At 45.1% G+C, this 13,651-nt stretch overlaps 1 protein-coding gene and 1 long non-coding RNA gene across 2 annotated transcripts; one reads left to right on the forward strand and one right to left on the reverse strand.

Moving 5' to 3' along the window:
* Nucleotides 1-991: 991 nt before the first annotated feature.
* Nucleotides 992-3,909, reverse strand: LOC143417073 (uncharacterized). Its single transcript, XR_013097290.1, has 2 exons — nucleotides 3,685-3,909; nucleotides 992-1,429 (listed from the first exon to the last, which is right to left on the reverse strand). It is a non-coding gene; the product is annotated as an uncharacterized LOC143417073 (long non-coding RNA).
* A 537-nt stretch (nucleotides 3,910-4,446) lies between these two features.
* LOC112431048 (uncharacterized) lies at nucleotides 4,447-6,520 on the forward strand. The gene is made up of 4 exons (XM_024799604.2): nucleotides 4,447-4,544; nucleotides 4,624-4,724; nucleotides 5,424-5,579; nucleotides 5,768-6,520. The coding sequence occupies exons 1-4, from the start codon at nucleotides 4,463-4,465 to the stop codon at nucleotides 6,227-6,229; spliced, it is 801 nt and encodes a 266-aa protein (XP_024655372.2). The 5' UTR covers nucleotides 4,447-4,462; the 3' UTR covers nucleotides 6,230-6,520.
* The last annotated feature ends 7,131 nt before the right edge of the window (nucleotides 6,521-13,651 follow it).

A 13,651-nucleotide genomic window follows, 5' to 3' on the forward strand; every position in this document is an offset into this window, starting at 1 on the left:
GAGCAGCTGAATAGAGGAATATTGTTGACGTGCCCACTGTTCAGCATAAGTTCTCATGCATTTAGCATCACAATCTTTAAAAATCAATCAACAAGGCTTGAGGGTTGACTTTTCCCATCACCCATGGACCAAAAACTGCCCCATGGTCAGTGAACAGGTGTGGAAATCACCACCAAAGGTATGCCTATCCAACACATTTTGTGCCATGATGTGCAGTGTGGCAGTCAGGAATTGGACCCAAAATGCAGGACTCAGAGGAAAAATGTGAACTCAAAAACTCTGCTTTGATGCAGGCTTGGAAGGAATACAAAACAATAACAAACTAAACTGGGAAATCCAAGAATATAACTCACGAGAGAAACTGCAGCACGAGAGGGGAACCGCCGTTAACAACATGACAACAAGAACTAACTGACAGGGACTAAAATACACTGGCAGGCACATGAGGAAACGAGGAACAGGTGGGCACACAGATGGGACTCGTGGACATAACGAGACACAGACCTACAAAGTAAAACAGGAAACACACAGACTATTTTGCAACACAAACGTGGGGACCTGAACTGAGCACAGAGGGAAGACACAGGTAGGGATAATAAACACGACGACCAAACCCAAAGAACTAATACAAAATCAGAATAAACTAGAAAATGATAATAATAAACTCAAAGCGCTGGGTCACCAACCCAGGACCATGACATTTTGTTGTATTGTAATTTGCTCACCAGTAGAATACACTGCAAGCACTGACTGCTGTGGCCTCCCACCTCCCTTAGCTGTTGTCACAGTAAATTGTACATTTAAAATTTCAAGATGCTGTTAACACTTACTAACACATATTGTACCACTGACGCCCAGCTTCTTTGTGGTCAGAGAAATGCCTAGAGTAAGGTTTTAATAGGGGTTGAAAAGTGGATCAACTGTTTACAGTTTGCACTCTCTATTTAAAAAAACTAATTGATTACATTTGCACTTTTAAAGAGATGAAGAATCAGAGTGAAGCATATTTTTATTTCTGTCAGAAACCATTCACTTTTCAATTGTAATGTCATAAAACTTGTAACATGTAATAAAACTTTGATAAAAGTGTATGGTCTCAAGAGGCATCTTATGTATGACATGAATCCTTGTTCTCAAGAGAGATTTTTCATATTTTCATTATTTTTTTCTTAGCTCATTCCAATATTTCCTTCATTTCATTCCAGTTTCACTTCCAGTTTTGTTCATTTTTGAAAGAAAGATAAAAGCACTTGAAGATAAAAAAGTAAAGAGCTGTTGGTTGTGCTCGCTGTTGCCTTCTGTCAAGCTGCCAGTCCTCCCTCAACCATCAAGACCAGGCGAATAACAGACAAGTGTCCAATTCCATAATCAGACAGAAGTTTGTCTTCTCTGTCCAGCCGCTTGTCTTTCACAATCATCTGTAGATCATCTGTCCAAGCACATGCAGTTGGGAGTGAGAATCAAAATCAAAGCATGTGCATATTTTTTGGCAAAACATAAACATTACTCTGAAATAAAACTGAAACAAATTACTTAAAATGTCAATATATGGCAGAGGACGTTTGGAGGCCTGCAGCTTTTAAGTCAGCAGAGTGTTGGTGAATTTTTTCTTCTTCATCGATCAGTGATCCCGCTCTGTAACTTCATGTAGCATTTGTAGGTCTCTACATAGATTCATCAAAGCTGTAAGTCTTGATGGTTCAAAAAAAAATTCCACTTTGCAGTCAAATATCAAGGAGAGAATAAACTTTACAAACTGACTTGTTCCACTGGTGGCACCCTTTTACAGTAACATAATCAAAGTTATTGAGTGCTTTAGAGCCAGAGACGCTGAATGGAAGAGTCGTGTCATCTCCATTCATACCCAGTAATAGCAGATCATTGCAATAGTTCTGGAAGTTAGCAACATAAGCTGGGTTCACAATGGAGATAAAGCAGCGCAGAAGATTGAGATGTACTTTTTAAAGGTAATATTTTTGGAAATAAATTCTTTGCTATCAGTACACTCAGATAAAATTAACTTGTGCTGTACAATGCATACCGGATGTATTGGCAGATTATCTACCAATACATTGGGAGATTTAAGTGCTGTAAATATATATATAATAAAGGTATATCAATCAATCAATATATATGTGATTATGTTGGCAGGACTAACTATAGTCACAGTCTGTTGGTATTCTGTTATTTTAATGCCCATTTACCAGATATCACAGAATTGGAGAATACAAGCTTTTGCGGTGGAGTTGAAGTTAAAATTGTATAAATTGTAAATGACCTCATTAATATTTTGTAAAGTGTTTTGTAAAGTTATGAGTGACTATTATATTGTTGGAGTGAATGCTTTTATTTTGAAAGTCACAGAGCGACAAGGTGCCGTAAATCAAGTGGTGTAAACCATATAGCAGAAGCGCGAGTTTTAATGCACAGAGAGAAGGTGTGCTCTAAGGTTAATGGACGGGAATGGGAAAAAGAACGGCTATTAAGATAAGATAAGATAAGATAAGATAACCTTTATTAGTCCCACACGTGGGAAATTTGTTTTGTCACAGCAGGAAGTGGACAGTGCAAAAGTTATGAGGCAAAAATTAGGATACAATAAGAATAAATACAGTACACAACTGTACAGAATAGAATAAAATAAAATACTATAATACTATATACAGTAGAATAAAATAAAATAAATATTCAATAAGATAAAAATAGAATACAAATACAAATGCTATATACAACTGAGTAAAAATACAACGATGACAGAAAGGATTATTGCACTTAGTATTATTGCATATGTATGGATGTGTGTGTTTGATCAGTTAAAGGAACACTGCAACACTGAGTTGAAAGCAGTTTCTTAGCACCTGGTTGATGAGGGAACAAGGTTTGTAACAAAGTTTGTCCTGTAGATATGTATTTTGTTGTTTTACGGAGCATATAGCTGCTGACCGCTACTAAGCATAAAGGCTAAGTTTTCACCCACTAGAGGGCGCTAACGTACCTCGTCATGTTTAGGCAGCGATGCAACGATTTCCCTGTTATATGCAATAATTTACAAGTTTTAGTGTTTTTTGTTACGTAAGGTAAGGAGAATTAATTTGTGATTAATGAATAAGTCAAAAGGTTAAAGGTAACACACTGTTTGATTTACTAATAGTCTTTTATTCTGTATGTTGTAGCTCTTACGGTGTGTTCACATACACGGCTGTTTAATAAAAGGATTGTGAACCATCAGTTTGAGAGACCATCTTTTCAACCGGGGATGCTACATAAATACATTACATTAAATTTGACTTAACAGCTATGGGTAACAGAAACTGTTCAGACAAATCCTCACAAAGGCTAGTTTACAGTTAAAATGCATTTATATCAATGCAACTATTTTTTGTGGTATGCAAATATCCTAATTCGATGCATTTATAGATTAACAATTACCCGTCTCTCTGACACTTCATTTAAATTTGCCGATAAGCACTACCGGAATTATTCTTAGCCAATGACAACAACCCGAATTCTGAAAACCCGCTGATGTAACTCCGACTTACTCAACGGCTCTGATTAGAATAACCCATTCCTTAACATGTTGTAAAGGCAGACTGCATGGCTAAGTGCTGTATTTTATACACGTGAAAACACCTGAATTCAAAGATTTATATGTTTGGCCCCATACGTTTTCAGCGTTTAGCTTACCTGCTTTCATACCAAAACGGTCTGCTATTTTCTCTCTCAGCTGCCGGACAGGCATTTTCTTCAATGTCTCCTCTGTGTCGCAGAGATCAACCACCCTTCTCTCTTTTCCCAACCCATACACAATGACCTGGCGGGTTTTACTCATGTTTTATGTAGCACTGTTTTTGTTTTGTTTTTCCGTGAGAGGCAACAGTAAATCCCGTCTAGTTAACCCTAATCTCTGAATGTGAGCTGAAGCTGTTTCAGGTCTAATTTTGAACCCGACGTCAGAGGGTGGGGCTGTGTGAGACTGGCGCTTTCATTTTTGTACGAATCATAATTAAAGGCATAAATGCTACCGTATGATTTCTTTTGATTGCCTAGTTTAAAGCCTAACCAACAACAGATGTGAATTTAATACGCTTTCAAACCTGACCAGCGACCCACTATGTTATTAGGTGTAACACAGAAAATTCTAGGTCATTTCATAAGAGACGAGGGGACTGGGTATTTGCAGTTTTCTGATTGAGTCTATCGCATAGTTAGTGTCAAATCCATCGTAGTCAGCATGCGTTCCTCAGCATCTCCTCATCATTCTAAGAACTACTAAAATAGTTTAGGTTGATATTACATATCATAACTGAACATGCTTTCCTCCCGCTGCATTTCCGGTATGTTGCGTTTATTCGTTAGTCTCTGGAAAACCCCGCAACGTAATGTGACACCTAGTATAAAAAGAAAGCGAAAGTGTTTCAGCTGCATCAGTTACTTTGCAGTCGACACCAATAAAGAACGAAAGATGAGCTCAATTTCGAAAACTAAAGAAGAGAAATGTTACAACTCCACTTTTAATCTTGTAGATAGAGAGGATGTATTAGACTGTAAGTAACCAAAAATGTTCTTGTTTAGTCCGCTCTCATTTTTTTCAGTCTGCGAAAAACTCTTTATTCTGTTTTTTAGTCTACTGTGATGGTTTCGCGTCTGGAAAAGCTCTGATGTCCTGCGGTCATGCTGTGACCCCATCCTCTCTAACCAACTGGTGTCTTTGGTTGTTGGAGGAGGTAGGCTACATTATTATTCGTCTTTATTGTAAACTAATGATTAATTAGACCAGAGGCATTTCGAAATTCCACATTAGCAAAATCAGATATGATGAAATAAAACGGACAAATTTATTTAAGCTCTTTCAGTTTGAGGGCCTCTTGGATCACTGGATGTGTTTTCTTATAAAACAACATGTAAAACAAGAAGAAGGAAAGAAAGACAGAAAGAACTTCAAGATATTCACTTTGGTAAAAGACAGTAATTTCCTACCAAAATCAATGCAACAAGTAGAACTGAAGTTAACAAATCACACACAAAAAGTGACTTTAAATGCTAAAACTATGCCTGAATCTACAAGAAGTCAGAGTGTCCACATTAGTGGAGACAATCTGACTTATTTTGGTTTGGTTTGGTTTTTGAATAACTGGACACATCCCTGGTGTGTATGGTTTCAAGAAAATCTCTCTCAGCTTCTCTTGTGCATTAACTGTTACTGGGGAAGGAGTGAGATATTGCTGAATGTGAGAAAGAGTATACAATATAATGTTTTTTGTAGTTTCAGTATTTAAAGTTAGTAAACTATAGCTTAAATTTGTTGGATTCAGATCCTGATGTTGAAACTGCTGGTTAGATGGCTTACACTTAAGAACAGCGTTTAGGGTTTATTTAGAAACTATCGTTTTAATAAATATATTTTTAAAAATGTTTTACTACAGGGTGAAAGCAACTTTGTGTGTGCTCTACCTGGTTGTGATATCATATGGCCTTACGAAGAGGTTTGTAAAATGGCTCTTTTGACCCCTGAGGAAAAGGAGTACTTTGGACAAACCATGGCCTTGAATGCTATGAAGCATCATTTTGATTACAAATTAGTAAGTACTGGAATGTTGTAATCATGAAGCATTAGCAGGCTATTATTACATGTTGACAAATAATTGTACTAGTTTATTTTTCATTTTTCATACTGTAGATTAGCTGTAATTATGTCTTTGGCCACCAAATTGAAGAATAAACAAAGCTATTTGCCTTGTCTTTTCCTCCACCATCAACCACATCACAGTGTCCTGGATGCAGTTCATCTGTTGTGAGAAAGGATGTATCTAACCTGAGTGTCTGCTGCAGCTGGTGCAGCAAAGAAAAAGACAGAACCTATGAGTTCTGTTGGCAGTGTTTGAAGGAATGGAAGGGTCCACGGCCTCGGTCAGACCGCTGTGACAATGTTGGCTGCTCCAACGAAACACTTCAAATATTGAAAAACTGTGAAGATATCATCTTTGAGTCTGTGAATAATGTCAGTGGTTGTCCCTGCATCCGTGCTTGTCCCACCTGTGGCGTGCTGGTGGAGCATAACAAAAAAGAGTGTAAAAATATTGTCTGCCCAACATGTAAGAAGGAGTTCTGTTTTGTGTGCCTGAAACTCACAAGTGAATGTGCAGGAAAAAGAGGAATGCATTTCGGACCTTGTGCCGATGGTATGGTGGCCCCAAGACAGACCTCTATACCTACGTGGCAAAAGCAATAGATTTAACAGCGTCTTTTTTCTCTCTCTCTTCTTTGTTTGCTTTGCTCTGTTTTCCATCAATCTCTGATTTTGAAATGGCATCCCTTTATTTTAAACATGTTTTGTAAAATCTTGTGTAAAACTCTGTCTATTCAGCATCACAAAGTATTGAAATTGTTATGAAAAGAAAGCAAGATAGAATCTGTGGTTTTCTCTGTAGGAGTGTAGGCTCTTTACCTTATAATATAAAGTTCCCTGAGATGACTGTTGTTGTGATTTGCCACTATATGAATAAAACAGAATTGAATTGAATTAAGTTGAAAGTCTTATGTCTATATTATTAGGCTCAGAAACTGAAAAAGTTAGAAAAACTAACTCTGGTTTTGAAACTTCAGTAACAGAAAGTTCAGTGTTTGTAGAGGCTGCATGCTTTTCCCTCTCCTTCCCCTGTCCTTTCAGTTTTCTCGAGAACGTTGCCAATTGGTTCATTTGGTTTTCACCGGTTATCCTTTCACCTATTTTAATGAAAGTAAACACCGAACCTGTCCTCTACACACACCACAGAATGCCCGCCATTTTGTTTTAATTTAATCTTTATCACTTTCAGTTTCTCTCCAGCAGTTATGAGAAGTCATGTGACTACAGATTAGCAGCCGTGATTATTTTATACACTTTTATTTTACTTAATCCCTGTTAGTGCTGTTGGGAGTCGAGGTTTATGCATTTATTTTATGACTTATGGGTTTTATTGCACTACTTTTGGAACCTGGCACCATGTAGTCAAACTATACCTGATCTAACTCTGGGTGGATTATCTTACTTGGAGAGTTTGTGGGTTTAAAAATGGTAAATGGCCTGTATTTATATAGCGCTTTACTAGTCCCTAAGGACCCCAAAGCGCTTTACATATCCAGTCATCCACCCATTCACACACACATTCACACACTGTTTATTGTGTTGCTTTTGCCATTGTGGTGTTCTGAATGTGCATCAAACTGGATGTTAAACTGGATGTTAAAATGCTTTATTTTTTGTATTGTTATACAACCTGTCAGAGTTTTACCGCTGATACTGCTGGATAAACAGAAACTCTCTCAGGAAAGAGGTCACACAGAGCTCAAGGTTTCACTCGCGAGACGGAAGTAGTTGTCTTCAACCCACTTCAACTTGCTTCCCCCTGCAGGTTGTTTTTATTGTTTACACACATGGATATTCATAAAGCTTGTTGCTGTATTAACTAAGACAAATTACTATATATGGTTACAAAGTGTGTTGTGCAAGCGTGGTTATACGATGTGAGTGCAGCCCTCCCAGGATGTTGTCGTTATCTTGTCCCGCCAGGTGGCTTCCTTCATTGAATAGAGTCTGTTCTTCTCAAGGCTGCTTAATCCCTTTATGGAGGTCGTGTACATACACATATTCATGGGTTACATAGGAAGCAAACAAAAGTATTCTAGCTTTTTAAATGGCAATGTGTAGCTTTTAAATGGCAATGTGTAGCTTTTATGTAGTTACTATGGACTTACTGCATACATATTATTACAATTTGGGCTATAACGGTTGTATTGATGTATAGGAACATGAAATGCTCCCAAAAATGGCTCTACAGCATGTAAAAATGTAAAGATGAGCTCTGGTGGAGTTGGTTCTATGGTAGGTCTTAAAGGGTTACCAGTTTTAACCTAAGATTCTGGCGTTTCTGGCAAAATACATGTATATTTAAAAGTTGATTCAGGATTTACTGAATCGATATTGCTTTATAGAAGCTACTCACTTCTCTCTATCTGCTTGCACATTAACAGGTACACACGCAAAGGAGTACAGGAATACGTGTGTCTGTTGTTAATTACATGGAGACTTTCAGAGTTGCGCAGACTTTCTTTTTTGTTTGTTTGTTTGTTTTCTTTGCACTGACTGTTTAACATAATACTTGCTGATAAAAATTGGAGCACAACATTCACACTGCATTCTCCAAATAAATCAACAAAAAATTGTTTCAGTTAGTGTGCTGGTTTCAGTTAGTGCTCTCCATATGGTCTGTATGCCACTGATCTCTGTTGAAAAAATGTAAAATATTAAAATAAACATCAATAATTTATGTTCAGTTACCACAAGTGGAGACTTGTCAAATAAATAATCTGACAACAAATACCTGACTTGTTTCTTTACTTCCTTTTTTTTTCTTTATCAATGCAACAAACCATGACCACCACCCGCATGTCTCGTTGTCTGCACTTGATTCAGCTTCTATTTCTACATCATTTAGTTCGTGAGCTTTAGTGCATATTGTGGCATGCAGAGGAATCTTTACAAAGAAGCTCACAGAGAGAGATTGAGCTTTTTATTCAACCCCAAGCTGGTAGGGGGAGCTCTTTATTACAACACTTGCTGATGCTACACTGTGCTTTGAGGGTCATTAACAGCATAACAGAACTCACTTATGGTTGCATTCATTCTATAAAACAATAACTGTAAGTGACTTTGAACCGCAGTACAAACACAACATTCAAGATAACAGTTAAAAGTAGTGTAACCATAAACAATAAAACAAGAACATCTAAACAGCAGCACATGTCCCAAGGCATGATGGGAGAGAACTAGCTGTTCCCCCAACACGCCACACAGCCCCCACCTGAGTGGTTAGCTGTCCCCAGCAACCAGCATGTCCATAGCAACGTCTGTGAGGTGTTGGGGAAGGCGATGGCTTCGTTGAGGACGTTCCGTGGGTCCCCCAGCTGCCTCCGAGGCCAGGTTGGGGGCCTGCAGTTTAAGCTGGGACCCTGACGCCTCCCTGGATGGACTCAAGGGCTGATAGGGTGCCAGGCGATCACGATGGAGTACGACCACCCTGTTCTGTTTGACCAGCCGCACCCTGTAGACCACGTCGGACAGCCTCTCAAGAACAGTGCAGGGTCCAACCCACTGGCTCATCAGTTTGGGAGAAAGCCCTTTTTTCCTCTCCGGGCTGTAGACCCACACATGCTGACCGGGAGAAAGTCCTTCCCCCTTGCAGCGGGTATCATAAGCTCGCTTCTGCCGGGAGCCCGCATCCCGGAGAGCCTGCCTGGTCAACTGATGCACCTCTCGGAGCCGGGCGAGGAGGTTGTGGAGGTAGTCCAGCCCGGGGTCCCCGCACACTTCCTGCTCGGGAGGGGATCCAAACACCAAGTCCACTGGGGTACGAAGCTCATGACCGAACATCAAGGCCGCTGGAGTGCACTTAGTAGATTCCTGGACTGCAGAACGGTAGGCCATTAGGACCAGGGGAAGGTGTTGATCCCAGTCACGCTGCTGGCGGGAGGTCAGGATAGTAAGCTGGGTGGCCAGGGTGCGGTTGAAGCGTTCCACCAACCCATCGCTTTGGGGGTGCAGTGGCGTCGTCCGGGTCTTCCTGATACCCAGCCGCTGACAGACCTCCTTGAACACCGCAGCCTCAAAATTCCGGCCCTGGTCGCTGTGCAGTTCCTCTGGTACCCCGAACCGGCAGAACATCTCGTTGACCAGACGCTCAGCAGTGGTAACAGCACTCTGGTCAGGGACCGCATAGGCCTCAGGCCACTTAGTGAAGTAGTCCATGGCAACCAGGACGTAGTGGTTCCCCTGGTCAGTGGTGGGGAAGGGTCCCAGGATGTCCACACCAACCCGCTCCATGGGAGCCCCCACCTGACACTGCTGCAAGGGGGCATGAGAGCGTTAGGAAGGCCCTTTCTGAGCCATGCAGGCATCGCACCGATGGACATGGAGCTCTACGTCCTGGCCAGTAGAACCGAGACCGAAGTCGCCGCAGAGTCTTGGTAATTCCAAAGTGTCCTGCCCCCGCTGCACCATGGACCAGCTGGAGCACCCTGGACCGCAACTGTTGAGGTACCACGAGCTGGAAGACCTCACGGTGACCCCCGGGAGCCTGCCAGCGGCGATAGAGGAGGCCATTTCGGTTTGTGAGGTTGGCCCATTGGGAGTAGAGAGCCTTGGTCTCGAGGTCCAGTGCAGATACCTCTGGCCATGATGGTCTCTGACCGGCTCCAATCCAACACTGAACCCGGGAAAGGGCAGGGTCTTGGTTCTGGTCATGTTGCAGCTGTTGGGGATCCATGGCCTCCAGACCCTCAGTATCCCCTGCGGCGGACTGGACCTGAAGACTGCTACAATGCCCACCTGGAACAGAGTCATTCTCAGGGCCGCCCTGTGGTGACGCGATCACTGAAGTCATGCCCTCCCGGTCCTCCAAGCGTTGGCAGTACCTGCACTGTTTTTCCTCACAAGGGCGTCGGGAAAGGGCATCTGCATTGGTGTGGAGGAGTCCCGCCCAGTGACGAACCTCAAAGTGGTAATCTTGCAACGTCTCCAACCACCGGGCTAGCTGTCCCTCCGGTTCTTTAAAGCTGAGCAGCCAAGTGAGGGACGCATGGTCTGTGCGCAGGAGGAACTTCTTCGCGTAGAGGTAGGGTCTGAAATGGCGGAGACCCAGGATGATGGCCAGCAGCTCTCGACGGGTGACACAATAGTTCCTCTCCGGTCTGCTGAGGGAATGGCTGTAGTAGGAGATGACCCGCTCCCCCTCAGGGCCTTCCTGCGACAGTACAGCCCCCACCCCTGTGTTGCTGGCATCAGTGTCCACAACAAAAGGGAGCTGCAGGTCTGGGTAGGCTAGCACCGGTGCCTCAACCAGTGCAGATCGGAGCCGATCAAATGCCACGGCACTGTCCTCACTCCAATGGAACTCCCGGCCCTTCTGTGTGAGCGAGTGCAGGGGGCTTGCAATGGTAGCAAAGTCCTTGACGAAACGTCGGTAGTATGATGCCAGGCCAAGGAAGCTCCGCAACTCAGCAGTGTTGCCCGGAATGGGCCAGTCTTTCACAGCGGCCACGTTCGCAGGGTCAGTGGAAACCCCTGCTCCGCTCACAACGTGACCCAAGAAGGTCGTCTCCTTTCGGAAGAGGTGGCACTTTTTGGGGTGGAGGCGAAGGCCAGCCTGGCAGATAGCATGGAAAACAGCAGTCAGGTTAGCCAAGGCTTTCTCGAAGTCTGTCGCGTGGACGAGGAGGTCATCCAGGTAGACCACACAGCGGTCGCGGGGGAACCCAGAACCAGCCAGAACCCTCTCCATTAGGCGCTCGAATGTGACTGGGGCATTGCAGAGGCCGAAGGGCATCACCTTAAACTGCCACAGTCCCTGGCCAATGGAGAAAGTAGTCTTTGGGCGGGCCTCTGGCGTCAGCTCCACCTGCCAGTAGCCACTGCGCAAATCGAGGGAACTGAACCAGCAGGACCCAGCAATGTCGTCGAGGGCATCGTCAATCCGGGGCAATGGGTAGGAGTCCTTGCGTGTGATGCTGTTGAGTAGACGATAGTCGACACACAACCGCCAGGTACCATCCTTTTTCCGAACCAGTACAGCCGGGGCTGCCCAGGGGTTGTTTGAGGGTTCGATGATGCCCGCCTCTGCCATTTCCCCTGATCTTCTGCTCTGCTGCGGCACGCTTGGCAAGGGGAAGGCGACGAGGGCGGAGGCGGATGGGCCGTGCATCCCCAGTGTCAATGTCATGTTGTACCAGGCTGGTTTGCATGCAGTCCTCATCCTTGGCTGCAAAGATGTCGGCAAACAAGTCAAGTATCTCTCGCAGCTGCCATCGCTGATCAGCCTGGAGACCCTCGCAGCTCCTCTGGTATAGGTCCTCGACAGCTTGCTTGGTCTCTGCAGACAGTTGCGGTACTGCTGGTGAAGGGGAGGCCCCTTCCCCTGCCAGCGGCAACAGGTCCTCAGGCTTCCTGACGCTGGCTGAAAAAGTGGAGGCAGGCAGCGGGACTTCCTCTGTGGTGTGGAGCTTCACAGCCTCCGTGCCCAGGTAAAGGATTGCTCGGGACACGTCCACTGTGGCCTCCCATTTGGCTAGCAGGTCCAGGCCAATGATGCATTGGTCCTGGATGCTGGCTAGCCAGAACTGGTGGTCCACGGTGCAGTTAGCAACAGTCACCGGGAGGGATCTTTCCCCCTTAACTTTGGCACGCTCCCTCGTGACTGTGGTGATGTGGAGCTGAGTAGGCTGCCAACCCTGCGGTATTGGGCCATCAGTACCAGGGAGGACTCCAGCCTGTACCAAGGAAAGCGTGGATCCAGTGTCTATCAGGGCTCTACAGGTGGTGCCGGCAAGGTCACAGTCCAGATACAGTCCCCGTGTCTGGCCGAGCCGGCCAACCTGCAAGTGTGATTCGGAGGACAGAGTGGTGGCAGGGGGCAGTTCCTCCGTTGTGCCACCCCGCCTTAGTTTAACGGCAGCTGGGGTGCCAGGCTTTGTGGGCTTGGTGCTGGACAGTAGCGTGCGATGTGGCCTGGTTCTCCGCACCGATGGCAGTTACCCCTGGATTGGCCTCCTGCTCGCCTATTCCCTCGCCGAGATCGCCAGGGTGGTGTGTTGGTGGTTTGGCAGGCCTCCTCCTCCTGGTCGCTCCTTTCGTAGTCCGTTTGGCGCACTTGGTGACTTATGCCAGGGCTGCGTGCACCTGGGCTGAGCACATGCTCCACTCTTTCGGCCTCAGTTAGAGCTGCCACCAGGGTTTCTGGTGCATGCAGACGGATGTGCTCTTGTAGTCGTTTTGGCTGGAGACCCCGGACAAAAGCCTGGAGGGCAAGCTCTTCTTGTGCTGCAGCATCAAAAGCAGGGTACCCTCTACGTGCATAAAGACATAGGTCGGCAGCATAGGCACCCAGACTCTCCTCTTGTCTCCGTGGGCGGCTAGCAAGTTTATCTCAGGCATCATCTGCATGTGTACAGAGGCCAAACCTGCTCTGCATTGCTCTGGCAACAGCAGGCCAACTTAAACGCTCTTCTGGCTGAAGATCTGTGAGGATCTGCAGGGCCCTGCCTTCCAAGGCGAGGGCGACTTAGACAGCTGTTTCCTCTGTTGACCATCTGTTTAGCTGAGCAGCCAGCTGTACCTGGATAAGGTAGGTCTCTGGAGGTGCCTCCCCATTATAGCGTGGCAGCTTCATGCTCCCCCGAACAGGAGCCCCTGATGGCAGCGGCGGCTGCACTTGGTCCTGGAGACAGTTGGCGTTGTCCCCCTCGGCTGCCATCAGTGAGGGTGTGCTGCTCCCAGGCATCACCATGAGTGGAGGATGGCTGGTTGCTCGTGGTCTTGGAGCCTGCAGCATGCCTTGGCAGCTCCAACAGCTCCCCAGTGGGCGGGGGTGTGAGGCTCCATCTGGTAAGCCCCACAGATCTTCCCCTGGCTGGCTTGCAGCTGCCCGGGGCTCTCCCCGCTTCTTCGATCGTGCTCCATTCACCGCTTCCAGGCGAGTGATAAGCTCCTCAATCTTCCTCAGCTCCTCTTCCTCTTTCAGAATAGTGGCCATGCTCTTGGAATCCCACTTCTGACACCAATGTGGCATGCAGAGGAATCTTTACAAAGAAGCTCACAGAGAGTGATTGAGCTTTTTATTCA

Source organism: Maylandia zebra, linkage group LG3, assembly GCF_041146795.1.
Source record: "Maylandia zebra isolate NMK-2024a linkage group LG3, Mzebra_GT3a, whole genome shotgun sequence".
Lineage (NCBI taxonomy): Eukaryota > Metazoa > Chordata > Actinopteri > Cichliformes > Cichlidae > Maylandia > Maylandia zebra.

What these genes read in the sequence shown, in the direction of transcription:
- LOC112431048 (XM_024799604.2), top strand. Translation starts at nt 4,463, where the DNA reads ATGAGCTCAATTTCGAAAACTAAAGAAGAGAAATGTTACAACTCCACT. An exon ending in GTCTTTGGTTGTTGGAGGAG is followed by an intron (nt 4,725 to 5,423) that starts GTAGGCTACATT and finishes GTTTTACTACAG; the next exon opens with GGTGAAAGCAACTTTGTGTG. An exon ending in ATCATTTTGATTACAAATTA is followed by an intron (nt 5,580 to 5,767) that starts GTAAGTACTGGA and finishes ACCACATCACAG; the next exon opens with TGTCCTGGATGCAGTTCATC.